The sequence below is a fragment of the Bombus vosnesenskii genome, unplaced genomic scaffold (genome assembly GCF_011952255.1).
Source record: "Bombus vosnesenskii isolate JDL3184/JDL3185 unplaced genomic scaffold, Bvos_JDL3184-5_v1.1 scf7180000013314, whole genome shotgun sequence".
Classification (NCBI taxonomy): Eukaryota; Metazoa; Arthropoda; class Insecta; order Hymenoptera; family Apidae; genus Bombus; species Bombus vosnesenskii.
In genome coordinates, this window is record NW_022882960.1 from 6,487,711 (window position 1) to 6,515,658 (window position 27,948).

General features: G+C 34.1%; 2 protein-coding genes across 4 annotated transcripts in view; both read right to left on the reverse strand.

Annotated features, from left to right (window-relative positions):
- LOC117235031 (glutamate receptor 1) overlaps window positions 1-27,948 on the reverse strand; it is a 335,753-nt gene that overhangs the window by 60,846 nt on the left and 246,959 nt on the right. The gene's annotated exons all lie outside the window — the stretch shown is intronic.
- LOC117235032 (facilitated trehalose transporter Tret1-like) lies at window positions 11,211-27,178 on the reverse strand. 2 transcript variants are annotated; one of them, XM_033496679.1, is made up of 5 exons: window positions 26,735-27,178; window positions 15,442-15,592; window positions 14,959-15,327; window positions 12,835-13,637; window positions 11,211-11,432 (listed from the first exon to the last, which is right to left on the reverse strand). In XM_033496679.1, the coding sequence occupies exons 2-5, from the start codon at window positions 15,491-15,493 to the stop codon at window positions 11,283-11,285; spliced, it is 1,374 nt and encodes a 457-aa protein (XP_033352570.1). In that variant the 5' UTR covers window positions 15,494-15,592; window positions 26,735-27,178; the 3' UTR covers window positions 11,211-11,282. The 2 variants fall into 2 exon arrangements, with proteins under 2 accessions (XP_033352570.1, XP_033352569.1); XM_033496678.1 differs by having other exon boundaries at window positions 15,442-15,600.

Sequence of the window (27,948 nt, forward strand, 5' to 3'; positions counted from 1 at the left end):
AGCTTTCCTTCTCTCTTTTCTTGTTTCTTTTATCCAGTCGTCGTTTCCTCTTATGAGCGCTACGGATTGCCAGCTTTTTGCCAACGTAGCCAGCAATAAACGATTACAGGCACACCGGAACGAGTAAAGTTTGTTCCATCAACGATCTTCAATGTTATTTTTTTATTGATTCAACCGGTCACCGACGACGATTGGATTATACTTATTTTACGAGCTCTATATAAGTCGTATCAATTTCATTTCATAGCTGGCTGAAAGCTACGCTACCCTAAAATCAATTCAATGTTCTTTTGATACGATTTTCTTTCCATTATTGTGGGTTTTAAGAATTTATAGGGAAACTTGAATCTTACGTCTTTCTTTCTTTAAATAAATTACAGTTTGTTTGCTTGTTTATATTGGCATTGTTTATTTAATTTTCATTCAAGTCTGTTGACATTCTCGAGTTACTTTTCTACATTTTTGAATTGGTTGTTTATATCGCTAGTTTACACTTTGTTCATATTTTCCACGCGACACAATATTTCATTATTGCGTTACGTCCCGAGAATTGAATGACCTGGGTGAAAAATTAAATTTGCATCGTCAATAGTGTACGAGTACCATAAGTTTGAATCCAAAAGAATATTGTATGGTATTTCTGATATTATTTGTTGTTGTATTATTTAGTGATTCTATTTTGTGTTTCCTCGCAATGAACTTTTTCTATTTATAAATTATCTTTAATGTACTTAATTATAATTTTATTTAATATCGAATTTATCTTTTCGAAAAAAGCTACTCTCATAAAAATTTGTATATATAAATATACAACCAGACTGCGAATGTTTATGTGTCATGTTTATTATGTTTATATTTCGTAAGAAGTTCCATGTACCAGAATGTCTGCCAAAGATATACGAGATAAGAAACTACTGATTATAACATCTACCTATAAAGGAAATTTATTTTCTATTTAAATTCCTTTTCTTTAATTATGTTTATAAAAGTATAAATTTACATATTTGAATATCCCCAGTCTACGTGTAACATGTCAGATTTGATTTCTCTAGACAATTTCACAATCTCTTTCATTTCTTTCTTCGATGCACTCGCTGCTTTAGAAACATATCCGTAATGACGCTTTCTTCCTGTCGCGTCGATAGTGACGGTTACCCTTGAGCTATAAAGCATAAACCCGACCGATTTTACATCCGAACCTTGTGAACCTTGTTCGCGATGCTGAAAGGGACAGGGCACGACCTTCTGTCCTGGCAGACACGAGGCAGAAGAGCGTGAGACGCTCTTGCAAGATTTTGTTTGATCTTCCGCAGTGAATAATTCGCCATCAACGTGTTTCCCTTGTCGTGAGCAACGCTTTGTCGCTCGGGTTTTCTGTGCTTTTTATTTCCGCGGGATTTATCGGGCCGCGTGTGAAACGATCGCGTCCACTGAAACCGCGACCGACGCGACAGCTTGGTATAAAGGATGAAAAAGCGATCGTGTTGAGCATTTTGCCGGTTAACAGCATTCGATACTTGCGAATAAATCACACTTGTATGTTTCCCAATAATTTATCCAATTTGTTATTACAATTTACTATTAAAAATAATACGTTTCAGTCCGTGAGAAAAAGAAAGGATATCAAGTTTTAGCATTCTTGAAAAAATAAAAGTTTAATTTTCAACTAATGTCACGATTTCCAGTTTTCTCGTAGATATGTTATGAAAATAAAACTTTTTACTCGTCGTCTTATTCTGTATGATTTTCTACTTTTATCTGTAACTTTAAATAATATGTAACATACTAAACTGTAAAAAATGAAAAGTACGTTGTACAGCTCAATTTTGATAACTGCAATAAAACTTTGAGAATTTTAATTCACGTCACTACGACATGGTCGTAATGATAAAGAGCACATACAGGAGCATACGAGAAAATGTTAAACTCAAAATTCATTGAAATCTACATTCCTCATTTTTCCCGCGAGCTCTTTTATATAATATTAATTAAAATTCTTTGGATCGACATTTTTGAAATATACAGGGTGTTTCATTTTTATCTTGATATCAGAATGTTTTATGATTAAAATTATGACAAAGTTATGACAAAAATATCAATATTATAAATGATTGGATTTTCGTTCGAATTATTTCCAATTCGTAAATAAACGTATTTTAATACACAATCTGAACATATTTTTGGTAGGGTAATTGTTACAAATATTAATCATAAAGGGTTACGCGAAACGTGCTGAAAAATGTAATTTAAAGCAACGAGACGCAAAATACAGATTTATTGGTTATTTACCGAATCAATAAAAATATTGTTTCAATAAATTAAATAAAAATAATATATATCATTTCAAATACTCAGTTGTCAGAACAGTGTATAGTATAAATATTATACATCAAACAACATTGATACTTACGAAATATGGTACTCTTGAATATTAATTTCAATCTGTGATAAGGGTATTCTTATTTACATTGCATTTCCTTTAGCATGTAAGGAATTTTTTTACATCTTTACATTTATTAGATTATCCAATAAATAATAAAATTTAAAACCTTTAAAAGCTTAAAATGGATAAAATATCTTAAAAGTAAGTAGAAAATAATAACTACTAAACTGCGAATGTTTATACATTTGGAAGTGTAAAAACGCGCATAATATACATATAATACGCGAAAATATACGAAACATTCAGAGTAAAATACCTGCTATAATATTTAATGATTAAAAAAATTTTTATTTAAGATCCACTTTTTTTACAATCATAGAAATACAAATTCTGTATAATCATGCGCAGTTTAACAGTTACAGGCATAACCTGTAGCGATAATGAATTAAGCGTGTAAATCATTTAACAGCCAATACGTAGCATTCGCTTGAATATGATATATTTTACTGCAAATACGATTCCCATCGTTTCGAATGGATGCAATTTTCTTTCGACACACGTGACAAATTCGCGAAGCCAGTGTGCCACTATGGCAGCCGAAGTTCAGCGGTGTGGATCATTTAAACTTCTCCAGGACAATTTCGGCGATAATGAAGAACGATCGTAGTGATGAATCAACCGCAATTACCGGCTTACGCTCGACACGCTGAAATGGATGGGATCGCGCGATCTGTTTACACGTCGAGACGACTAAAGAAGAGGAATTCGTCGATGAATTATTTTCTACCTTGCTGGATTATAATATTCGATCATCACTTTGACGATATTAAGGAAAAATGTGTACAATTAATTACGTAAAACGATGCATTAGAATATTGCGTTTAAGGTCTTAGAATTCTCGTTTCATCGTTTAATATCATTTAACTATGTAGAAATAAAAATATGATATATGATATATGGAAGATTATTGAATATTTTTAATTTTCCAATTTTTTAATTTCTTATTTTTTTCTTCTTTTTTTAGAGAATAATTTTTTGTATCGTCAAAGCTTCTTGCATTTCTTGTATCGAGTATACTATGTTACTTTAATATATTGCTTTAATAGTAATAATTTTACATGACACTTAAAATGTGAAATTTATGCTACTACAATGTATTTAATGATTCAGCTTTTCTCAGGCTACGCTGTTTGAAAAGATTGGACATTTTTACACAATCCCGGAAAAGTAAAGAGTTCGTAATAGGATCATTGTTCATGTATTTTTCACAATGTAGCTGATTGATTAACAAAAACTTTTAGGAGGAATTATTTAATCACAAGTTTTATTATTTTAACATCGGGTTAAAAGCATCTGCGATATTCGCAGGTTCGCCAACTTTTACAATATAATGGCTTTGTAAACTGGATCCCTTTTATCAGAGGAAATAAATTTCCGAACGCTTTTGTTCTCGACCGACCAGTTTTTATTATCTCTTTTTAATAAACACGAAATGCGTTTTTCATTGAACACGAAATCGTGTGCAGATACCAACAATCGATTTCAAACTGTATACCACAGATTTCCAGCGCTAACATGCCTCTTTAGGTCTCTCGAATTGCATTATTTTTCCTCTTTCCATTCGTTTTCTCTTCCCTTGTCCGTTTCACTCTGGATATTTACAAAAGCGGTAGAAAACAAAAATATACGGGTTTCCCTGGTATATTTATCTTCATTTATAGTACGATTAACCTACAACTTGTTTCCACCAATTTACGCGAAATTTTGTACAGAATTGTTCGTCTGGAGCTGAAGCTGGTAGAATATGAATCTCGTGAGAGCTAAATTGATCAACTTCGCGTTTAAAGATTTCTTAATTTTATTGTACGGATACACGATTAGTATTAAATTTCATTAAGAAACAAATTATTTTCCCTCATAAGTTTATTTATCATAAGGAAATTGCTTAGATAAATATATATTCCATGAACAAGTAAATTAAAAAAAAATCTTTGTAACATCGTTGCATTTTTTATTTTAAAATTTAAATACCTTAAAAAGCAAATAATTAACTATAAAATGTTTAACTTTTGAGTTTTATGGATTAGAAAATTATTTAATACTTGCAAATAAAGGACAAATCGTGCGTAATGGTTAATCCATATAGAATAATTTTGTAGACTTTTCCTCTGTTTTCTACATAATACATCGAGTATCTACGATTTATCAATTTTACGAAATTGGGTTTGGTTATGAGTATATTTGGTCCAGGCTGGGCCATTTGTGTTTCATGTACTGCGCAAAATCGCCGACGAAGTCCTATTCCTCCTCTGTAAATTCCAGGCGTCAAGACTACTTTTACTTCGTCTGACGTGATACGGTCACTCTCCATGCGGCTGAGAGACATTGTCTGACATAGCGCTGTCACTTTCTACTGATTTCGCGGAGTGCCACCGATCATTGACATATTCTACTTTTTGTCCCGTTTTATATTATATCGTTGACATCTTCTACTTATTATTTCACTTTATATCATAAAATTAATCATACATTTCGTTCGCTTTAAAGACAGAATTGTCGCCAGATGTTGATACATTCTACTTATTATTCCACTTTATATTATATCGTGGCGATCTTCTACTTATTATTCCACGTTAGAACTATATCATTGACATGATCTGTTTATTACTCCACTTTATATCATTAAAAGAAAAATATATTTGTTACGTCGCGTAACACTCTACCTGGCCCAGGCCACACACCGCGGGCAAGATGGCAACCAGATGTCTTCGGATACTCACTGCGTACCCTCAATAGTCTCAAGTATCTTCCATAAATCTCAGGAATTTCCTAGTCGAGGTCCTTCAAACCAAACAAACGTCTGTTTCCGAAGCATTTGTAAAGACCTTTGTCTACTACGGCTTGACAAGGGAAAGTTGGTTTTCTCACGTATGATGCAACTTTCCTCCCACTAATCACTTTCTCTCGAGGGCGGTTAAGACCCTTCGTTTAACCAATTAACAACGAAGCCTATTTCCCTCACTCTCTTAGCCAAAATCGTCACCAACAAATCCGATGGTCCCGTGCGCTAGACACACCCATCCTTAGCTTTCCTCCGCCACAGCATCGTCTCCGAACATCACTGATTTTACATCCTTCGAACAGCCAACATCCTTCGACCGGGTTTACACCCAAAGATCAGTCAGTCTCAATCAAGCATCTCGTCAAGCAGTCAACAATTCGAATACAGTGAGTCGACAAATCCATCAGTATACGCGATAATCCGTCTAGAGACTCAGGTCGCACTCATTCGTAGTCATCGCATAGCAAATATTCATTTTGTGTTACACCGAAGTTGTTGGTTTGTGAAAATATATAATAACCTGTTAGCAGCAGCGTTATCTTTCATTTAACTACCCTTATTATCCCAAAAGAAATAAGGGATCGAATGATTCGCGGCGTCGATTAGCAAATCGTAACGGGAATTTACGACTCCCGTTGGCGCGCTTCTTCGAGATCGTGTCTCCCCGCGAACGTGCGAAAACATATTAAATACAAAAAATATTTACAAAACATATTCATTCTCCCATGAGAAGTCAATTGGTATCTTGCGTTCGTATTGATAGCATACTGTCAATTATATCAATGTTGTTTAATGGTCCCTTTTCTTTTTTTGAAGCCAGAATTGTTTGTCACGAAATGGTCGAAATTGCCGATTAGTCGGTTCAAGTCTGTTCCTCCTGTGGACAAGTGGTTGCTATTATCAGGATTGCAACCGTTGCATTAGGTAAGAGATCCAACCTGTACACATTCTCATCGGGATAATGCACTGCTAAGTGGATGCTCCGTACGTGTTGCGATTTGTACCCTATCAATCTTGATCCCGTGAGCTCGCGCGCACCTACGTTAACCGACACACGTATTCGAAACACGTGTGAGGCCGATTCACGAGCACAGAAACGCATTAGCACTTGCATACGTAACACATGCCACGACAAACGCACAACGGCTATATAGGTACATATAAGTGTTCAGGAATACGTAAGACGTACACGCATGATATGTACGTGTACATATCTGTACACATATGAACACAGAAGGATGAGTTTCATATACAGCTCGGTGTAGAGTAACGCTTTGGCATCGTGTACATGGTAAATCGCACAGAGTGAATCAGCATTGCTAGTCTAGCACCATAAGTGCTTGTGTTTCTCTGTTTGAAATGATTTGGTACTCTGTTGCAGTGACTTCTGCATAAGTGGACTTGCCAGGAATTGATAGTTTCAGGAAATGGTCAACCATATGTTTATCGAACGTTATGTTGTAAAATTCGCTGTTACGATTGTAATTATCCGGAAGAAGCACACGTGTTGGACTGTCGCGTGTAAATTTAGATTAAACAGTAAAACTATGAAAACTAAAAAGTCGGCGCTGTCTTTAATCTTCCGTGAATATTCCTGTCGTTAAATAAAATGGTAAACTTAGTTAAATATTCACTCAGTTTCCACGTATTTTACGGTTTAACGTTTCTTGTAGTTGTTGATGTAAAAATACATTGTTCCTTTCGTATCAATTTATTCGTACATGATTTAGTAACTCACGTCATAATTTACGTGTCAATATTTCACGAACTATCGAATTTATACGTGACAAATTAATGACCATAAGAGCGATTTGTCAATAAACATGATGAGACAACGAATGATTGATACACACTATTCTTGTATTTATTTGAAACAATACATTTTCGCGTTCTACCGTTTGCATTTGTCTTTTTTCTTTTTATAGGAGTCTATAGAATGGATGTCTCCTGTTACTTCTTATTATTGATAATAATAATAGTAATAATAATAATGTTTATGTGCATAACATCTTCCATTAACGTTATAACGCATGATGCGATGTTTGATTAAATAATTATATGACTCTGATTCTTTCTCAAGTTCCTGTTACTTTTGTAGTCTGACGTGAAATATATCATGTGTGTTATCTGTAATGTTTGTTACACGATGATTTGTGCGGGGGAAATTTTTCAGCGAATAATTTAATAAACATTAGAGGATAAATGATAGATGATAGAAGATGAAGAATAATAATAATTCCAGATACAAGAAATTCATTTGAATGTAATAATCCTTGATATTTTCTCTGTAAAATACTTACCAGAAGACATTATCGATCTATTAAAACTTAAATTAAGTTATTTCAGAGTTTAGACTGCATATTGTAAAGCAAAGTGCATTGTTTGAATTGTTATTTATACCTATATTTTGAATTTCCTTTCACTGACGGTTATTTGTGTTTCATCGCACGGTATATTTGAATATTTTCGAGGCTCAGATTGCCTGCACCGAAGCTGCGACTCATCGTTTGCACTGAAGTTTATAAAAACCAGGATACCGTAGCGATCCTTTGTTATCACGTTAGATAAAGGACGTGGAAAAGCGATGATCGAGGAAGTGTGGACTTTGATTGCGAGAAATATCGTGTGGTGTGATGGAATTTTGGAGAACTAGCTGACCAATGCCAGGAACGCTGCGAGTAACACGAAAGCGGAATTTTTGTGGTGAAAGGAGTGGAATTTCACGCGAAATTTTAATAAACTTGCTTTGTATCGTTTTTTTCACACTTTTTCAGATCAAAGCTCCTTTGTTACATTATTGAAATAAAAGAGAATAATATTATTATAAGAATAATAATATAAGATTAACATTTTTGTATATTTGTATTTTTAGATATTGGAAAACTAATTTTTTTATCATTGGAGATATTGAATTAAACGAAGTATTGTATTATAGAAGAATACCTAAGATTAGGTAAAAGAACAACTGTTGCGAAAGAGAATTATCGTGTTACAAGATTTAAATTGTTATGTATCTGTATTTTTCTCGATTTTTGAAGAGATTGTATTAGTGTAGAATACACGAAAGAATAATTTTTGGTTTTTTAACATTTACTACTGCATTATGATATTATAAAATTGACAACAAATTTGACTTTTCAGATATTTGAGAAAATAATAAAAAAAAAATGATGCTTCGATTGTTATACGTCTACTATGACATTATGAAACTATTATTATTATATTATAGAATTAGTATCGTTCTTTTTAAATTTTAAATTTTCTAAAATATTTTTATTTGTAAATATTTAAAGACGAATATTTTTCAATCATGAAAGACATCGAAATATTTAAACAGCACGGAACAGTGTTTTGGTTATCACGAATTTACATATAATTACTTGTAATTACGCATAATTTCTTTGATCCCGGTTTCACGTTTCCGTGAAAATATTTGCTCTATTACGATGTGCAGTAGCTTTCGAGATAAAATAAACAGGAAGCCGGTAATTTTCACCGGAGGAGTAATGCGTAGATTTTAATATCCGCTACAGTAATTTCAGTTTTCTACGAATCGCTGCATAGTTTCGACCAAGTGAGAACCGAAACGATTTTATTTACATCTGCAAACTGTATTTGTTTGCACTCTGCTTAAGCATCGTGCACCAGGTCTCGCGTAAACGCGACAAAATAAAAAAATTTTGGTTGAACAGAATATCGCCTTGTACACTCGTTCACTTGTTCTTTCTTTTGCTCGTCCCGATGTCTGTTTCGATTTCACGCTGTTTCGAATAATTATCGTTCCGACGACTACAACAATAACTCAACTTTTATTTTAAAGGACCTAACTTTTTTCTTCGAATAAATTGTATAAAAAAATACGAGAGAAACCATAAGATGTAATAAAATATTAGTAAATACTGATTCAAAGGTGCAACTAGAAATCTTCGCATTTCGCAGTATTCGATCGAGCATCTCGAGCGAGTTTTCTATAAAAAAAGAAAAAAGGAGATCTGCATTCCATGCAAACACAATTCGCGTACCAATATAACCCGCAAACCCTTTCAGGCTCAACTAAATTCACAACTGCGGCAACTTGAAGAACGTTTCTAAACTACGGCCAATTCCGTGGTCGTTCGCCATTCAACGAAACGTTCTACGATACTTTGACAACGCGCTGGAATTGTCCGAGCTGGTTTAATTGTAAGCCAACAGGCGAAGCCCGGAACGAAAACAAAAGGGGGACAGAAAAGGAAGGAAAAAAACTACAAAATGGAAAAAACAAAAGAGAGGGGAAAAAGGCAAAAAGATTGTCAAAGTTCGCTAAACCGGTGGTAAAGTGTGTACACTGACCCGGGAAAATTTCGTATGACGCGGCGAACGCAAACAAATCCTCCGCGGCCCACTCTAAATAAACACGGAACGAGAAAGCTTGCTGCACCGCGTTTCGAGCACAGTTCGGTTACGCGGCACGCGCGTTTTTTAAACGGAAACTCAAATAGTTTAGCCAGGAGACGAAAGAGAAAGAGGGAAACGTGCGAGAACGCCTCGGCGTCCGTGATATCGCTGCTTAACGATTCTCTTTGCAGATAGCGAACTTCGCGATCAAACAAGTCCCACGGTCCTCTTTTAAGCTTTCCCGCCCCACCCCCACCCCCCACCCCTCACCCCCAACCACTGACGCAGTTTCGAGTGTAATTCGTCGAAATTACAGTTTGCCCTCTCCGTCGTGCCTGATTCCGGGGGAATCAAGAGCACGTCGGTATTGATCACCGTCCACCCCTTCATCCTTTTTTTCCTCCCTTCGTCTTCGTTTTTCACCTTCCGCCTCTCGCGAATTTCCATGATCACGTTCACCACGCTGTTTACGTAATCGGTTTGCATTCTATGCGTTCTTCGTCATACTTTTGGACCACGCTAGGTATTTAATCTATAGCGGGTTGTTTGGATTTTTTGGACTTTTTGGCCGGTCGAATTTTTGGCTTGCGCGGGTTTTATGGGATTATATAGCTGTCGCGATTAGAAATTTTGAAATGTAGATTTCAATAGGAATAACGCGTTGTTTCAGTGCTGTAGTTAGGATTCTCCAAGGATTAAACGATACTTGATTCACTTCTAAAGGGATTCTTTCTGTTCATAAATTAAGAGAAAGACTAACAATGTTGGAAATAGTAAAACGAAGTTTAAGAATATTAACTTGCAAGATGACGTTACACGTAATAAATACTTGGAAATTTATGTAGTTGAATAGAACAGTTGATAGAGTGTTACTTTATCTTGAAGAAGTTAGTTGCAATGTATATACATACATACACATATGCATATACACAATTCTTATTGGATATAATTGGCAGTGAGAAGTCACAAATTATATATAGCAATTATGGAATTTTTAAATATTTAATAGCAAAGATTTCATGTTGAGAAAATAAATGAATAGAAATGTAGAATTTTCATGAATGAAGATTGGAATGGTGCTTACTAAAACAATTATTAATTGTATTGGAGAGTATCGGAAAGTACATTCAATATAATCAATATATCCAATATATAATTTATCCATAATATATACAATATGCAATATACAATGTCAATATATCCAATGTAATAAATATGAGAATCTAATGGAATAAATTTCGTTTATTTATAACGAAACTTGCTTCTGTAGTGAATTAGACTTATAGTTGGATATCATGCGGGAAGAGTTTAATTAGCAGAAAACTAGCTCTCTAATCCAACAATACGTTGCCATTGCATGTTAATTCACAAGTTTCAAAGACGAGATTATTATACATCGAACATTGTTGAAACTCTGATTAAAGTTAGAACATCTCCAGATGAACTAATAATGTCCTTTAAATATTCAAATCTCGATTCGATTTAATATGAGACTTTTCGTGTTACAGGGAAACTCTAACATCTATTCTACGTTATATCGTACATACGTATATTAAACTCATAGTTCAACAAAGTAACGCTATAAAGTAAGGGAAACGAAGTATCCACTACTTTTATTTAAGAGTGTCATATATCCTTTATTAAATAATTTACAACGCTGAATCGAGTCAATAAAAATTGTCAATATTTTCTTCGTAATTCTATTTGTATTTCCTCCAAGGTCTTTCCTTCGGTCTCTGGCACGTATCGATAAATTAGTAACCATATAAGTAAAGTAATCACAGCGAACACCAATATTGGCATGTACGTTCCGTACGATTCTTGAAGCACCTACGAATAAGGCGAAATAATTATTCGAGTTTGCACGAGTCTATTACATGCACGTAAGTTATGCGGATACACGACGATGATCTTCTCTGGTATGCAATAACGAAGGAAGAAAAAGTCGTTAGAAAAATATTTTATAAATTCTTCGTCGTTTTTGCGTTCCATCGATGCGTTACGAAACGCGTGTTTTTAGATTATGGAATTACAGTTCGTTACAGAAATATCATTCGCGTGTTTCATATTTGTACTAGGTACGTATAAGCATTCACGTACTTGACACATATTTTCTTTTGAAAAAAATTATATCATTACTGCAATATAAAGTATATAAATATTTATTAATGATAGATTTATAATTAATAAAATAATTTTTACGTACAATATATACAATATATAACGTAGTCGAATATTTCTATGACCAACGGTATCTCTCGCTCGATAAACGTTTCAATTTTGCTATTGTGTTTGAAATACCGAAAGTGTAAAAACCGATCACTATCCGGAACAAATAGCTACTGATATGGGATTTTTCCCAATTACATATCTCGGGAACCTCGGGAAAATAAAACTAAACGAGGATAATATTTAGTTTACATTCAAGATTCTGTCATACGCTAATAAAAAGAACCGATAAAATAAAAATAAAGAAGCTGGTTAATGTTTTGTTTCCATATAAATTTACATTCCATAGTGATAAAAAGACGCTTCTACCGCGAAAATAGAGATAAACATAAAAATGGAAGGATAATATTTAATCTACACCAATATCTTCTTCCATTCGTAACGAACAAAGATATTCTCGTCCTATTTGCAAAAAGAAAAAAAGAAAAATGAGAATTGCAAAACAATCGCAAAATAAAAACATTTCTATCTTATTGTAAAAAAAGAGAGAAGAATGATATTTGATATGTACAATTATACAGTGTATCTCGTCGAAATTGAATATCTACGTTACTTCTTCAATTATCGAAGATAGGAAAAAGCAATTAAAAGTTTATATGGTTTCAAGAACTGAATTTGATATTGTACAATACAAAAAATAGATGTTGATATGTAAAAAATGTTAATAATCTTAAAATAGCTATTTTTTGATCGTTAACAAGTATATTTTAAAATCGTGTAAACCTTCTAATCATTTCTTCCTCTCGCTTCTTTTTCCCTTAATTTAAACGTTTCGTTCATACGTGAAATCCTATACTCCGTTAATGAATAAGAAAAAGCATCCCGACTCTATTTCCAAGAAAACATACACTTGAAGTGAAACGCCATCATGTTCGATCAATACCGAACAATTTTATTCTCAAGGCAACCCAAAGTCTTTACTCAAATCGAATCAAAAATCCATCACCTGATCGCCGTTTCAATGATTAAGCAACGATGATTGTCATATCTCTCAAATACCTACCTGATAGAATTTTACCATGGTAGTGGTAGCGATGGCGTAATAGACTGAGCAGAATATGGCGGCGGGTACCTTCACGTCTATGTGAAAGATCTCGCCTACGTAGGCCAGCGGGATCGGGTTCAGCGCGAGTCCGTATCCAAGCACATAAATCACAAGGAACACGCTGGGTATCCATCGTAGCTTGGAGACGTCGTGGTCGCTCGTCAGGAGCCCGAAGAAGATTCCCATCATCGTCAAGGACAGCACACAGATGGGCGTCGAGATCAGCAACAGCAATCTCTTGCCGGCCATCCTCACCAGCAACACGCACACGCTTCCAGCTAATACAATTGCACATCCAGTGATCACGATGCTAATATTCGTTGCGACCTCGAAGCCAGCTTCCTCGAATATGAACGATTGATAAGCGAGCAAAGGAGCCGCCCCCGTTAACGTCAACGCGCTCATGACAATCACAGCGATACGAAAAGCACGACGATTCTCACGCCTAGTGAACATCTCCTGCAATGATCTTCCCAACGTTCTATCGGGGCTGTGATCTTCGGTCGCCACGATCCGTTTGATTTCTTCCAGTTCCTCCATCACGTCGTCCTTTCCTAACGCCCATTTCAACGTCCTCTCCGCGGATATTAGTTTGTTCTTCTTCGTGAGGAACACGGAGCTTTCCGGTAACCAGACAAACGTCAAGAGAAATATTAAGGGTATCGAGACCGAGATCATGGACATCGTGAAACGAGACACCCATAAGCCGATCGCGTACGCTAGCATCATCCCCGTGTTTAGAAGCACAGCCATCAGAGTACCTGGACGACAAGTTTGCTTATCTTTTGGATCATCTAAGAGATCTGTTTATTTTATGAGATTCGGACAGTGTTAAGGGATTTGGGAGATTAATCGTGGTTACATTGTTGGCTTTAGGTTTAGAATTTAGGAACAGAAGTGATGGTTGTTTGGGAGGGAAAATTTTTGATTAATGGTACAAAAGATTGGTCTCTCTTTGGTTAACCGTACAATCAATGGTATAAGAATTCTGTACAAGCGATCATCGTATAATGCGATGTTTGTACGGGTTCTATGAAATTCTCTTTTTTCGCTATTGGAAATATTTAGATCTTAGAAGATTATAATCTTCTTGGAAATATTTAGCGTTATTGATAAGGTTAACGGGTAGTACAGAACCGAAAATAGAATTTTGTATTGTTAATAACAAATAAGTACTCATCACGTAATACATGTATATTATTACTATAGTAATGCTTGTGTAATAATATTTGTATAACACGACCCTTAATAACGTGAGGCCAATTAACCTTATTATTCGAAGTTTACCTATGCTAATATATTAAAGTTCTATGTAATCTTGAATACATTATACGTCGAAAAGAAGCTTTGAAATTTCATAACGATGTACCTAAACATCGAATCAAAGGGATAAGGAGTGAATTGAATGTGATAAAAATAAAAGTATATATCATTAAATATAGTCCATAATTTCATTGGAAATAATGTTAAGGAAGACGCAATTCACCGTAAAATATTTATGACGTACAGTTCAAGTCTTTCGTTGAATATTACTGATAATGTTATTTGTTATATACTACTTTCTGATGTAATTTTTTCATACCAATGGTAGATTGTTTTAACGTAACATCTTTAAAAGTCATGCTTTTACTTATAATTTAATATCGAAATAACTTAATGAAAGAATAATCGTAGATAAACAACAAAAGATAGAAAACAAAATAGATTGCAAGATACATATGAAATGACCGATTTCAGAAATTTCTAAAGTTTTTCACAATTTAATAGTTGAATATGTCATAACGTTTCGTTTCAACGCTTGAAACCAGACGAATGCGATATAACAGGTGTTTGCAGGTTTATCATCAACCGTTTTATTATAATAAAAATTATAAAATAGAAGATTGAGCGTGTGCAAGTAATGGGCCGACATTTTCTGTCATAAATATAGCAACGGCTATCTTGAATTAAGATTATACCATGATTCGCGCGATTTTCAATGAAATTATAGACGTCGAACATTTCAATAAAAATTCGACTATTACGTCTGTGACGATCTCATACTATATAAGTAAAAAATAAAAAAATAAAAATTAGTACTACCTAACGGTCCACGGGTCTTTTTGCTGCTAACTTCGCCCAAGTACATAGGCATCACAGAGTACGTTATCCCACATCCAATGCCAGCAAGTATTCTACCAAAGTAAAGCTGTGGAACAGTAGCTGCCAAACCGATTAAAATCCAGCTGGCAATCTTTGGTATCGTGGCGAACAATAGCGTTCCTTTGCGACCGATCCTGTCCATCAAAAGAAACGGCACGATTGAGCCGAGACCAACTCCGACGTACATCAAGTTCACTATCCAAACCACTTTGTCGCTGGATACTTTCACAGGATCCTCCTGCTCGAATTTTGGTATAATAGGAGTGCTCCATCCTTCGTTCAATCCACTATCGATGATCAGAAGGTTGCCTATGCGACGATGAATAATTTGAAAATATTCAGCCGCTTCTTTTTTCAATCGATTCTCCTATTCAGGTCAATGATTTACGATGCTGGTTTGATTTTTGATCAAGTACTACTTACAAACGATTCCAATAAACATCTGTCGTAATATTCCACGCTCCATGGTTGTCATTGAGCCTTCAGATTTTATAGTCGGACGGTTTGAAAGTTGAAGAACGAGAGAATTATTGGAGTTGTGCAGTCTGTTTCATTGGTTTGCGAGGTAAATATGCTGTGGAACTTTTCGAATTAATTTTGTTAGGATAGAGATTACTTAAAATCTTTGATTAAATAAATTTCTTTAAATCCGCGCTTAGAAATCGATATCGTAATAGTAAGTTATCAGTAAAAATTTCATGCTTCTGAAAAACTATATTCGTTTCTATAGACTCCTGAATTATTATAATATTATTGTTACTATAAGAACTCTAGTAAAGAATTCAATGTCTCTCTTATCGGGAAAATATTTAAATATTTGAGATATTTAGATAAGAAAATGGGTTTCATTATGATTCAAACAATGAGTGTAATTGGGGGCGGAAAATGATCTCAAGTATTTCTAAGGGATTGATGATAGTTTCAGGACCAGAAGTCTTGTAGAAAAATATGTCCTTATAGAATCCCACTATGCCAGCAATTTTATGTCGAGAAGCAAGAATAAGTGAACATAGTCAGTTAATCCATAGATAGAGAAAAATAGAGTCATTCGATTATTATATTAGTATTTCCAATATTATATTAGTTTTCAATTTTTTCAAACAGGACACAAAAAGGTTTTAAATAATTAAGGTAACTGTAGCGATCGAACTTTAACAAGGTTAGTTTCAAAAAGATTACAAAAGCAATTACACTTCAGATTCAAAGTTAAATTGATTCTCAAAAATTATTTTCATATTAAGTTCTTCGAATTTATGCTTGTGGAATATTCAGTGGCATAGAAATTTGAGAATATTCAGCCCTAAAATCAAAACGATCGACATTATCTACTATTTCGATATCTTAATACTTTCACGCGGGTTGATCTCGGTCGTTGGCGATTATAATAGCGTACAATTTGCAACAAAATTATCGCAAGATGTCACAAAATAGACGCATGTCGAGATGTTAAAAAAATAGAATAATATTTAAAGAGACAGCAAATAGAATTCCGCAGAAAGATTAAGCTTTCACACAACAAATCATGTAGCGATCCAAATCCCATTGACGTGACAATGTTAAAATTTGTTACCAAAAGATTTCTTTCCTTTCTATATTTTCTACAACTTCCACCAATATTATTCAATTTGAAATCGTTTTCAAACGGTTGATCCGGCCAAGTTCTGTCATACGAGGAAATCTTGGTCCTCCGTGGAACGCGGTGAACAGTCGTAAACAGGTAGTACGTGTCGGAACAGCGCGGCGATTCCGGTTTAGCTCGGAGCAGAGATAACGGAAATAAAGCCAACTAAGATACTAACAGGATCCCGTGATACGTATCCCGTAGCCAGGGCTGCAATAAGGCCGCGCTTGCGAGCATGGAAACGGCTTTGCACGCTTGTCCTCCCCCGTTTCGAGCCAGTTGTTTTCGCTTTGTAACCTTCGATCCTCTGTTACGAGTCGACGCTTTATGGCCGACGTGCCATTAGGACACGGGAAACACGGTTCTCACCCTAAATCCTTCACGACTCGAATTTATCACCGTTGCTGCTTATTTTCTCGGTTTACTTTTCATTTACCTACTTTTACCGTGTTAATTCAATTAATCATTATCGTCTCGATTCAATTAAGGAGGGACGTAATTCGGACAAGAAGGGAACGAGAAAAATTACGTTCTTTTAGAGATATACTTGGAAGAATAACGAGCTTAGAGCTTTGACGTGATTAACGCAAAATAAGAATTTCTAAGTTTCAATATAATCGATTGTTTAGTATGGTAACGATAATATCTACTGTAAAAATGAATCAATGCTTTTGCGCAATACAATTTTGTACATCACAATTTTGTGAACGATAAGTGGTCGAAATAATACGGGAATTAATCTGTGAGGAAATGAGTCTCGCTGTAATAGACGCGATACGTACGATACAGTGTTGCATTATTTAAAGATAAATTAAAGACTGTAAATAATATTTGCCAGCGATGAATATTCCAAATAGTGCAAGAAGTAATTTGTGAAACTTGTAAGGACGAAAGAAGTCACATTTGTACATTTTTTAAAAGAGTAAAAATTCTATCAACATAATATTGTCGAAACGAATGAAACTGTGAACAATAACAATAATAATAATCGAATGATACGGTTTATAAGAATTTTGAGACATCAAACATTTATCATGTCATGTCAACATTTAACATGTCAATATAGAAAGATTTATACATACTCTTGTTAAATCTAATCAAATATTATTTGTGTTCAAGTCTAATAATGATCCATATTTAAAACACTTAATCCACAGGATGTTGGATGATACGTAATACTAGCAGCATTATCACAAACTCGAATAGTACTCCACAGTGTTTAACGCGTTGACATTCGTCAGGATTTACGCTCATCTCGTCAATGTAACTTCGAGATAACTGTATTATGCGTTTACGACTTCAAATAACTTGATATAACTGCGTTATTTAATCTCATCTCGGAAGCCGTTATGCGACAAAAGCATGCAATAAAGACGAGCTTCTCTCTCAAGCTGATGTTCTTGCATACAACACGATCATTACGTGCCACGTGACTTTATACGACATTATCTTTACACACTGTGTCAGCGACGATTATCGTCAAACCGATTATCGTTGTACGTACAAATATGCACGTCGATAACTTATCACTTTTGTAAATGCGGCAAGATAATGAAAAAGAAAATCGTACCGTCATATCGCAAACAGTTTTTATCCTGTAATTTTTTTAATTTACCTCGACAGTTCGACCACAGTTGCATACAAAATTCGCATAAAATTCACTTACGCCCGCACGCTAGGCGCGTTTTGAAACTCCGTTACGTCGTAGACTGGGGCTTTATGACCGACGTTATGGTACATCTGTTATCAAGGGATGAAAACTAAATGAGTTGAGTCGTTTAATACGTTCAGCGCCTACGGCGTAAATCCGAGTTGGCACGTACTTTTAGATTATGCGATTACGCGTATTATGTGTAACACCGATTTAAACGTAAGATGTAAATCAAAAAGTTATAATAATTCACATTAGATATATATGTACAATTTTCGGATCTAGAAACAATTGTTGCGCATGAAATTTATTTCTTTTGCCTATTGATTTATTCCTAATGTCGGTTCTTAATATTCAGACACTATAGTGTGTGGAATATTATTATTGTATCGCTGTATACATTTATTTCTAATAATTAACTAGTTGATTATTTTTTAAATATATTAAACAACATCGCTGACATTCATCCCTGTCGACGATCATTCCTATTGGTCAATAATACAATCATTCTATTATATTACATATTATCAACATGATCGTCGATTCCTCGTGTTTCAGGCGCTTTCAATATTCTGAATAATATTCTGAATTCATTTCGATATTGCATTTCAATTACTGGGCCGAGAAGGAAACTTTATTACGCGTTTGCTCGTACGTTCACAAACATTTTCTCCGATATAAATCTTGGATCTGTCCATTTGTCATTTCTTTTGCTTGATAACGCAGTCTCGTCGTTGTTTATTCTATTATTCCGTCTGTTATTATTATCACGTGAATTCTGTCCATTATCATTGTCGCACAATTAAATCATAATTGCGATAATTATGGCGCGCCGCCGCGTCCGAGCGTCGTTCACTTATCGGTGAATTTCCATGGTGGAGGAATTATTGTGCTTTCATCGTGTATGGAAGAACAATAATCTATTTATTTTTCAAAACATATTCTGGTTTTCAATAAACTTTCCCTCTCTTCTTCTTATTTATTTATTTGTATCTTTATTTTTAGTTACCAGACTGTGAATTCTTATACGTTTATGTGAAATTTGAAGATATAAAAATTGCGTATAATATGCCAAAATGCGTAAAATATTGAAATGAAAGTTCCTATTGTAATATTTATCAGGTGAAAGAAATTACTGGTGAGACTCCATATTTGTTCTTAATATTAATAAAAATATGAAGCTGCGTAATAACGCACAGTTTATTAATTACTATGAGTCGAAGAATTTTACAAAATCGTATCAACTTAGAACCGATAACTTAGACTTTTTATTTCGTTTCATTTTTAACGATTTCCGAGGATATGTGAAAATTCACAGGATTATGATAAAAAACCGATATTTAATTGGACCTACGACGCGTTTCTTACTTACAGCTGAACAAAGGGCGCACGAAAAAAAAATATCTAGTTATGATAATAAGCGCATTGACGCGTCATCGTTACGCAATTTTTATAGAAAACGGATATAATTATACCGATTCGTAACACGGATAATGTATCTTCCTGTTGTTGCATAATGGCAAACTGTTAGCAATGTGAGTTTGAACAGATGATCTAGACGGTGTTTTCCAAGAATCTTGTTATAGTATCTATCCTTCGTTGTTACATAAACTGTAATAGAGTTTTCAAAATATGAAAATTTATTATTCCTAAACATTGTGTGTTTAATTTATTTCAGTAAGATTTACTATTAACTTTTTCTAAGAGAATTCTTCCCACCTTACGAATGTTTATATTCAGTAAATACAATCTATTCCTTCAGATTATTTACACATAGGTAATATGTATGTATATTTGTGGGAAAAAATCCATCTTTACGATTTACGAGCCTGTAATTAAAGTCTGCAATCATTTTCTTTAATCGAGATGCGTTTAAATTTGAATTCTTCTTCAAATAGGATAATCGAGCGTCTTTTATCATTGTAATTGCTATCGACATTGCTAATAGCGTATATTGATTTATATGCATGTACAAAAAAGTTCCACGAAAATTAATTTCTACTTTTGTTCGTATAATATAGGAATAATTAAATGCTCTGTCCGTCCTCTTTCTCTTTTCCGACTATTTACATACGACAGATTTCTTCTATTTACTTGTAACTTCAGAAGGCTAGACGCTGCAGAAGAACCGGAATCAAACTGAGCAGACATACAATTATACATACAAAGATAGAGCGAGAGTCAAAAATGTGAATGACAAAAATATTTTTTAACAAAATTTTTATAAGGTGTATACTCACTTTTTCTCATTGTATACGTATAGTACAATAGTCGTATGCACAGAATGTACAATTTATTACGTTTATACAACTATTTCTTTGACACATTTGTTCACACAGTAGCGTTGGAAAGATATGAAGATATAAAAGAATCGATTGAACAGATATAAAGTATGTAGGAATACAAATGAATAGCAAAAAAGACATAAGTAAGAACAGGTAAATCAATATTATACAAATCACATTTTTGTACTTTGACTCTCGCTCTATGTATAGTATAAATGTATAGAATATATATATATATTTATGTATATTTATATTACATTTACATAGTTATCTTTTCCCGAAACATTTGTTCAAACATCTATACGATACAATACTTGATACTAAAATAAGAGGAAGCGGATATACTCAGTTAACAGTTACAACAGTTGCAGTGTTGCAGATTAATCTCGATATTTTAGGAACGATTCGCATAAGCACAAATAATCCGCGTTTTATCCTCCGCATTTCACAAAATAACCTATACCTTTTTTCCCTGCCGGCAGAAATCTCCGTCCCTCTTTCCCGCTGGAAAAATGCAATCCTAAAAGATTGTATTTTTCCGAGGAAGTTTCTACCGTCTTCGTAGCTCCTATATAATTTACGACGCTGTTGTTCCAACGGTGAATATTTAGCGCACGAAAGAAAATTCAGCGCAGACGAATGCACGAATTATTTATCCAGAGTTATCTTCGCGCGTAGAAAAGTGTACGGCTGTCGATTAATAAATCGGGCAATCGAAGTTATATCCGAGCCTCGGGTGTATCTTGTGTTTTCGTTGTCGTTGTCGGTCCTGAGTAATTTTCATTCGCACGTTTCACCAACAACGAACTCTCTCGAGTCTGGCTTCCCTTTCGCTTTTCATCGCCGTTGAAAACCATAAACCATAAACGTTGGAAACTCGATGCTCTAAGTCAGTCGAGTCTCAACTATTTCGATCAGGCGTTTTGCGAGTGAAACATATGCTTGTCTACATGAAGAATGAAATGTTTGAGAGTTCTTTTCGTATTTTGCAATCTATAACACACTACTATGTATTGCGTACCGCAACATGTATGTTGGAATCGAAGAAAAGCATCGAAAATTGATACAACGTACGATGTCTGTGTTCGTATTTGTCTACCTTTAATTTAAGTTCTCTTATTGAACATTATTTTTGATTAATTTAAAAGATTATCGCTGAATCCATTTCCAAAATTGCACCCTACGTATATGTACGTTAAAATTGTTTTGCTCGTGTAAGTACATAGATTTATCGCGTCCCTAGATTGCTAAAATACATGTAGATGTATGAATTTCAATCATAATTTTTCAAAATATGACCAAAAATTGTATCGATGACTATAATACACTCTCAGATATTTTATTCGTTATTTTTAATTGATTAATACCATGTATATCGAGTATCTTGGATAGCTTTATGATTAGAAGGAGAACATTTTCTGTGAAAGCTTGAGCAAACGAAATTTTGAAACCCTTTTAGTGTTTCTTTCTTAGCTTCATTATTAACAAATTTTATTGCATCCTACCACTAAATTAAAAGAGCAATTGTGCATCAAGTGGACTAAAATCACGCGCACATCCATAAAGAATAAGTCAATGGTATATTTACGAAACGAAATTAAAAATTAAATTATATTATATTTTTCTAGAATTAAATTAATTTCGAAATTATACTATTTTTAAAATCATATTAGGGATTTATCTTAATGAACATTTTCCTTTAAAGTTAACAAGCATTAGATGAATTATGGACGAGGCTATAAATGGAAAGAAATATTATTATTGCAAGAGGAAAAATCTGATGTATCTACTAGTTTATGATATATACCTATTATGGTTATGAAATATGGTAAGAAACTTCGTCGATGATTTATTTAAAATATGTTCCATTTTCCAAACGTTCCAAGTAAATTGTTTCCACGTACATGAAACCTACGTGTATCTTGTTATGGTAGCAAACTTTTCGTTGAGTATGGTATGGATACATGGGGAAATTTGATACGGTATGCAAACCTTAAATTACCTTCGTTATTCGTTCATTCGTTACATGGATTTTCGCGGAGTTCGTCGCGTGTAAAAGCACGGTTCAATTCTGGAAAACACGATCACCGTGATATTTACGGTCATTCCTTTATTACCTGTATGGTGGATTATGTTACGAGAGATTCTCTTCTATGATATATTCAACGACCTTCAGCTCTTGTAATTTAATATCACTGATTTTACATAAATTTAATTAGAATAGATACAGAATTTTTCAAAGTATTGAATTTCGTAACAATTAAAAAATAAGATTGAAGGCATTTTAAACATGATATGTATTCATAAAGGTAGTTCTAATAAAAAGAAAAGATAATTGAAGATTCTTAAAGTGAAAATCACTAAAGGAATAAAGAAGATGAGGTTTCTTTGGAACAGTTGAATTTATTCAACAAGATAAATTCTAAGACAGGTTTAAAGGCATCTTAATTAAGAAATATGCTTCTTCGAAGGCTATTTTTAATACAAAGAACGACAAAACGATAAGAAAGATACTATCGCTAATAATAATAATAATAATAATAATAACTAAAAGATCCCACTACGTCTTTATCGCAAGGTTTAATAATCGAATTAAGTTACCAGAAAGAAACACGTTGTTTAACCTACATTACGCGAAAAATGTGCAATGATTGATTGGAAAACCACAGAGAATTAACGACAAAGATGAAAGCAACGCGGTTACCGTTTCGCGGTGTTGTGACGAGTAATCACGAAATCGCAATTAGTTAAATGTAACCGGGATTCGCGGTTCCAATTACGTCACTGTGATCAGTGTAACGATAACTCGTCGATCGAGAGTGATCACGACAAGTTGGATTTCATCGATAACAAAAACGCTGATTCGCAACGGTATAAATAACAAAGTCCGATTACCAATGCTGACAACAATAGTCACTGTCTTTCGACCTCGAAGTATCTATTATTCTATCTTGGTATTTCATTAGCTCCTTTTTACGGTCGTCGATTTCGTAAAATCACTCGACTTAAAACAATAGATGAAACTCAATGATTTCGATAATGCGATAGTGTTCACGATTTCTGCATTGTCACATTTGTATTCTCCTCGATTGTTGAAATCTAATTTCATCGATAGGATAAATTACCTTTGTCGATAGTACAACGAGCAATAACGCTACACTGGTGTGCCATATAAGTTAGTGCACAATTTTTCGAGTGTTTATTGTCCTCAACTTTTTACTTTTCAAACTTTTAATCATCTAATTTCTCTGCACACAGAATATATTTTGCTGATTCTTTACGTAAAAGTCTTTGTAGCATTTATTTCTTTGGATTTTATTATTCTTGAAAAATTAATTTCGAACAAAATCTTGCGTTGCACTATTATTTGTGCAATGTTTCGGACATTTCCTAGATCTATTTTCCTAGATTTATTTTATAGAAATAAACAAATGTTCTCTTTTTTGATTCTTGAAAAAATATATAGAGGCGAGTGGGGCATAATGGAACGCTTAGATAACTTTGGATTGTAATAATAAAAAATCGAAAGGCGATAAAAGCATAGGGTTTCGATAGGAGGTTTAAGTAGGCCTTAGATTATTAAAGAAAGAAAATAATATTTAGGAAAGTTTAGAAATATTCGCTTCGTTCAAGTGGTAGATTTAAAAAGTGCAAAATCTTTATTCCTATGAATTCAAAATTATTTATTTATGTAATATATGTCAATATATATAAACCTATGTTTTAATTTTATTATTTCACGAACAAAGATCATAAATAAATACGTCATCTTCTTACTCAGCGTCGGTACAAGCCTCATGGGCCCACCCTTGACATTTCACGAATCGTGTCAATTTTCTGGGAAACTAGGACAGCAATTACAATTTTATTTCACGATCTACTAATTGCAAGAAAGAATAATAAGTGCCAGGAAACATTTCTAATAAAAATGTTCCCTTTTGCCTCAGACGAGGGAACTTAATAAACATTTGATATTTATACTTCAACGTGATATAAAGAACCAGTGATATAAAACGTTAAAATACAACGTAAGGACTATAGAATTCAATGTTATATTTATTGTTCGAAATTTTCAAAATACAAGTTTTAAAAGATGGTAGAGATAGCAACAGAAAATCGAAATATCCACACCAAAAATTTCTCCAAGTCTGTCAGTCAAGAAATAACGTGTGCACTGGTCGATGGTCGATCACGAACTATTGTGAGGACGTTTAATCGGTTCACGTCACACGACAACAATTCCTTCGTATCTCTTATCTAAGAGAAACATTGACGTTCAATTTTATTCATCTGCTCCGTTATACCTTATTTTCCCGTATAACGTATTTTATATTTAGCATATCGTATATTTAACTGCATTAGTTAGTCGATGTTTGTTACTCGAATCCTTTATATATCATTCCAATGAAAACACACATAGCCTAACTATTTCACTCGAAGCTTACGTTAAAGGTTAACTATTTTCTTGTGGAATGTTAGAAAATCATCAACAGCCATTAAATTAGCGCAAGAGGTAACTGCGACATATGAATTCTTACGGTATTACCCATTTCGTCACTGTGCATATGTACAGGCAGTGACACATAGTGATAATTGCATGAAGTGTTAGTAAACCCGCATAGAGAAAAATTGTAACTAATTTTTATCACAGTTCCATTATGTATTTGAAAGCAAGTAATATCGACCTTGCTAAGTTTTCTAGCACAGAATAAGACTGAGAAAATCGAAGGTCTTTGTTCGTTAAGACCATAACCCAAGTGTTTATGGCTCAATGAATTATTTGATAACATTATCTGTCATTTATGCAATGGGTAAGCACGCGTGCCGCTAATTGAGCTTTTACGATTGTAATAACACTGCCGACCTTTGTGAACAGACTACTAGATCGATTTTATCCTTTTGAAGCTTCCGAATTCTTTTTGCTAAAAATGTTATTTGCTAGAAGCCCGATGGTTAAAAAGTCGAGTTTTATTTAATTGTATAAATTGTCTATCATAGGATCAAATAATATCATTAAAATTAACAAGCATTTGGTTAATAAAAAAAATAGACATCGTCAGACATTTACTGTTTATAATAAAAATGCATTGAGTGAAATTGGAAACAAAACATGACCTGTACACATTCTCTTGCTATCAAGAAAAACAAAGGATTCTGGTTAATCGGATAATTGTTATCTTTAGAACACAGGAATTGAAAATAACAATACGTCGAATAGTTCTACTATTGTAAGGACTATGATTCATATAAAATTATGAAAGAGGTTAGTGAGATCAAGTTACAAGATATACAATCTCGATAGTAACTGAAACAGGTTAAAGTCGTAATGAAAATTATCAAGATTCAAGGTCAAGTGGGATAAGTGTTCCTTTGGATACTTTCCAATTACGTCTGCACGCAGAACACTTTCTCTGTATCCGTATTTTATAATACATTCAATATATGTACACTATAACGTTATCAACTTAATAAATAGTTTAATGAAATAGATATTTAATTACGGATCACCTGTGGTGTGGTTGTGTAAACAGAGACTCTATATATGTACTTTCAATATTATACATACATGATCAAAGCAATAGCACACGCTTTTATTGAACCGAATCGTCAATTTTTTTAATATACTCGAAAGTTTGTTCATGCGGAACATTTTTTTGTTTATAAACTGTCTGATAACTTCCAATGAAACCATTAAACCCTGAACTTGGTTCGTTAGATTATCAATGATCACAATAATTTCGATTATATTGGAATTAGATCGATTAATATTAATTTGTAGTTTATATTAAATGCAGCTTATACGAATTAATTTGAATTTGTAGTTTATACTATTATATTTAATTGTTATTAGAATCGTAGTTTATATCGTTATATATATATATATTGTAGATTATATCACGTGAAACGCAGAATACATATTACAGGATACGATAGAAATTAAAATTAAAATGAAGTATTCTAATATTAATGAATATAACACAAACTGTCGTGATTCGACTGTAATCCAACGATCTCAATTAAGTGAAGTCATTATATTGTACATATACTCTGTGTATTTGATACAACACTACGTAAACAAGACATCTCGCGGTTAATTACCAACGTTCTATTCATACGATATTCGTAAACCGCATCGAAACGTTGTAGAAATCAAATTACCCTGTTAAAACGTGGTTAAATCCAAGGTCACTCGGGACACTTTTTCTTAGAAAGTCTGATGATTCCAAGCAAAGTATCTTCTCCTTTTCCATAAACTTCCTTTCACTTGAGATTCTGAAGTTTCGATCGCCGTGCACAATTTTTCTCAAAAAACTCAACCGTTTTTAATAAATGCAAACGGAAAGAAAATTGAATAAAGAAAGAATTTTCTTCTTCACTTGTTGCCAGTCTTGCACCTTCTTGTTCCCAATGGCTCAATGATTTCTTCCGTCAAAAAGGTGGAAGCACGCGATCGACACGCGCGCGGATCTCGGGAAGCGATCGAACGCCGTCGACGCGAGTCAGCGTCGATCTCATTCTCGAAGACGACGAAGGAGGAAACTGAACTCGGCAACGATACGTAGACGCCTAGACACGTAAAACTCACGGCTCGATTTTGTTCCAATCCCACTCTCGTTCGCTTTTATAAACTGTGACGACACGCTCCAACGCGGTTAATTATTTTCCTGTTCTTTCCCACAACATAAACGTAAAAGGCATACTTAGACTTGACATTTTGGATATGCGTCGCGGCTAATTAATAGAGAAGATTGAAATGTGAGGATCGTCTTTGTCTGTCTCGTTTCTTGCAACGTATCGCTTTTCATAATACGTTTTTCATTAACTCGACGAAACAATAACATACTCTATTTACGTTTATACGTTTGTGATTTCTCCTGTTTCCGGATCCGGAAAAACACGAATATGTCATCTGACAGACATCGAGAAAGTCTAAAATGTAAAATTTGTTTAATTGTAATGTTGGCTTTACACGACGATAATTAAAATTTATTTAATCATAACGTTGCGTTTACGCGTGTTATTGTATTACTCGATCCTTAATGGATTAAAGAATCGTCTTTTCTGACTGCGAGTCGATCACGACGAAAGTTGAAATCGATCAGGATTGAAGAGCGCAACGAGAAAGAAGGAACCGAGGTAAACCATCAAGTTCGCGGTTTCACGAGGATTTTCCTCGTTGGTTGATTTAAAAGAAAAGTCGTTTTCCACTCGAGAGCCCCGCGGTCAGTTCCATGGACTTGGCCTGCATCGTTCTTCCTCCCGTGAGTTTAATTGCGAGTAATGCGGGTGCCGATCGCGTGGAAATAGAGATAAAGCCGATTACTCGAAATCGGGAATTCCCTGGGAATTCTTGCATTCGTTTGTTTATTCTG

What these genes read in the sequence shown, in the direction of transcription:
- LOC117235032 (XM_033496679.1), bottom strand. Translation starts at nt 15,493, where the DNA reads ATGACAACCATGGAGCGTGGAATATTACGACAGATGTTTATTGGAATC. An exon ending in GATGTTTATTGGAATCGTTT is followed by an intron (nt 15,328 to 15,441) that starts GTAAGTAGTACT and finishes ATCGTCGCATAG; the next exon opens with GCAACCTTCTGATCATCGAT. An exon ending in CCATGGTAAAATTCTATCAG is followed by an intron (nt 11,433 to 12,834) that starts GTAGGTATTTGA and finishes CCTTATTCGTAG; the next exon opens with GTGCTTCAAGAATCGTACGG.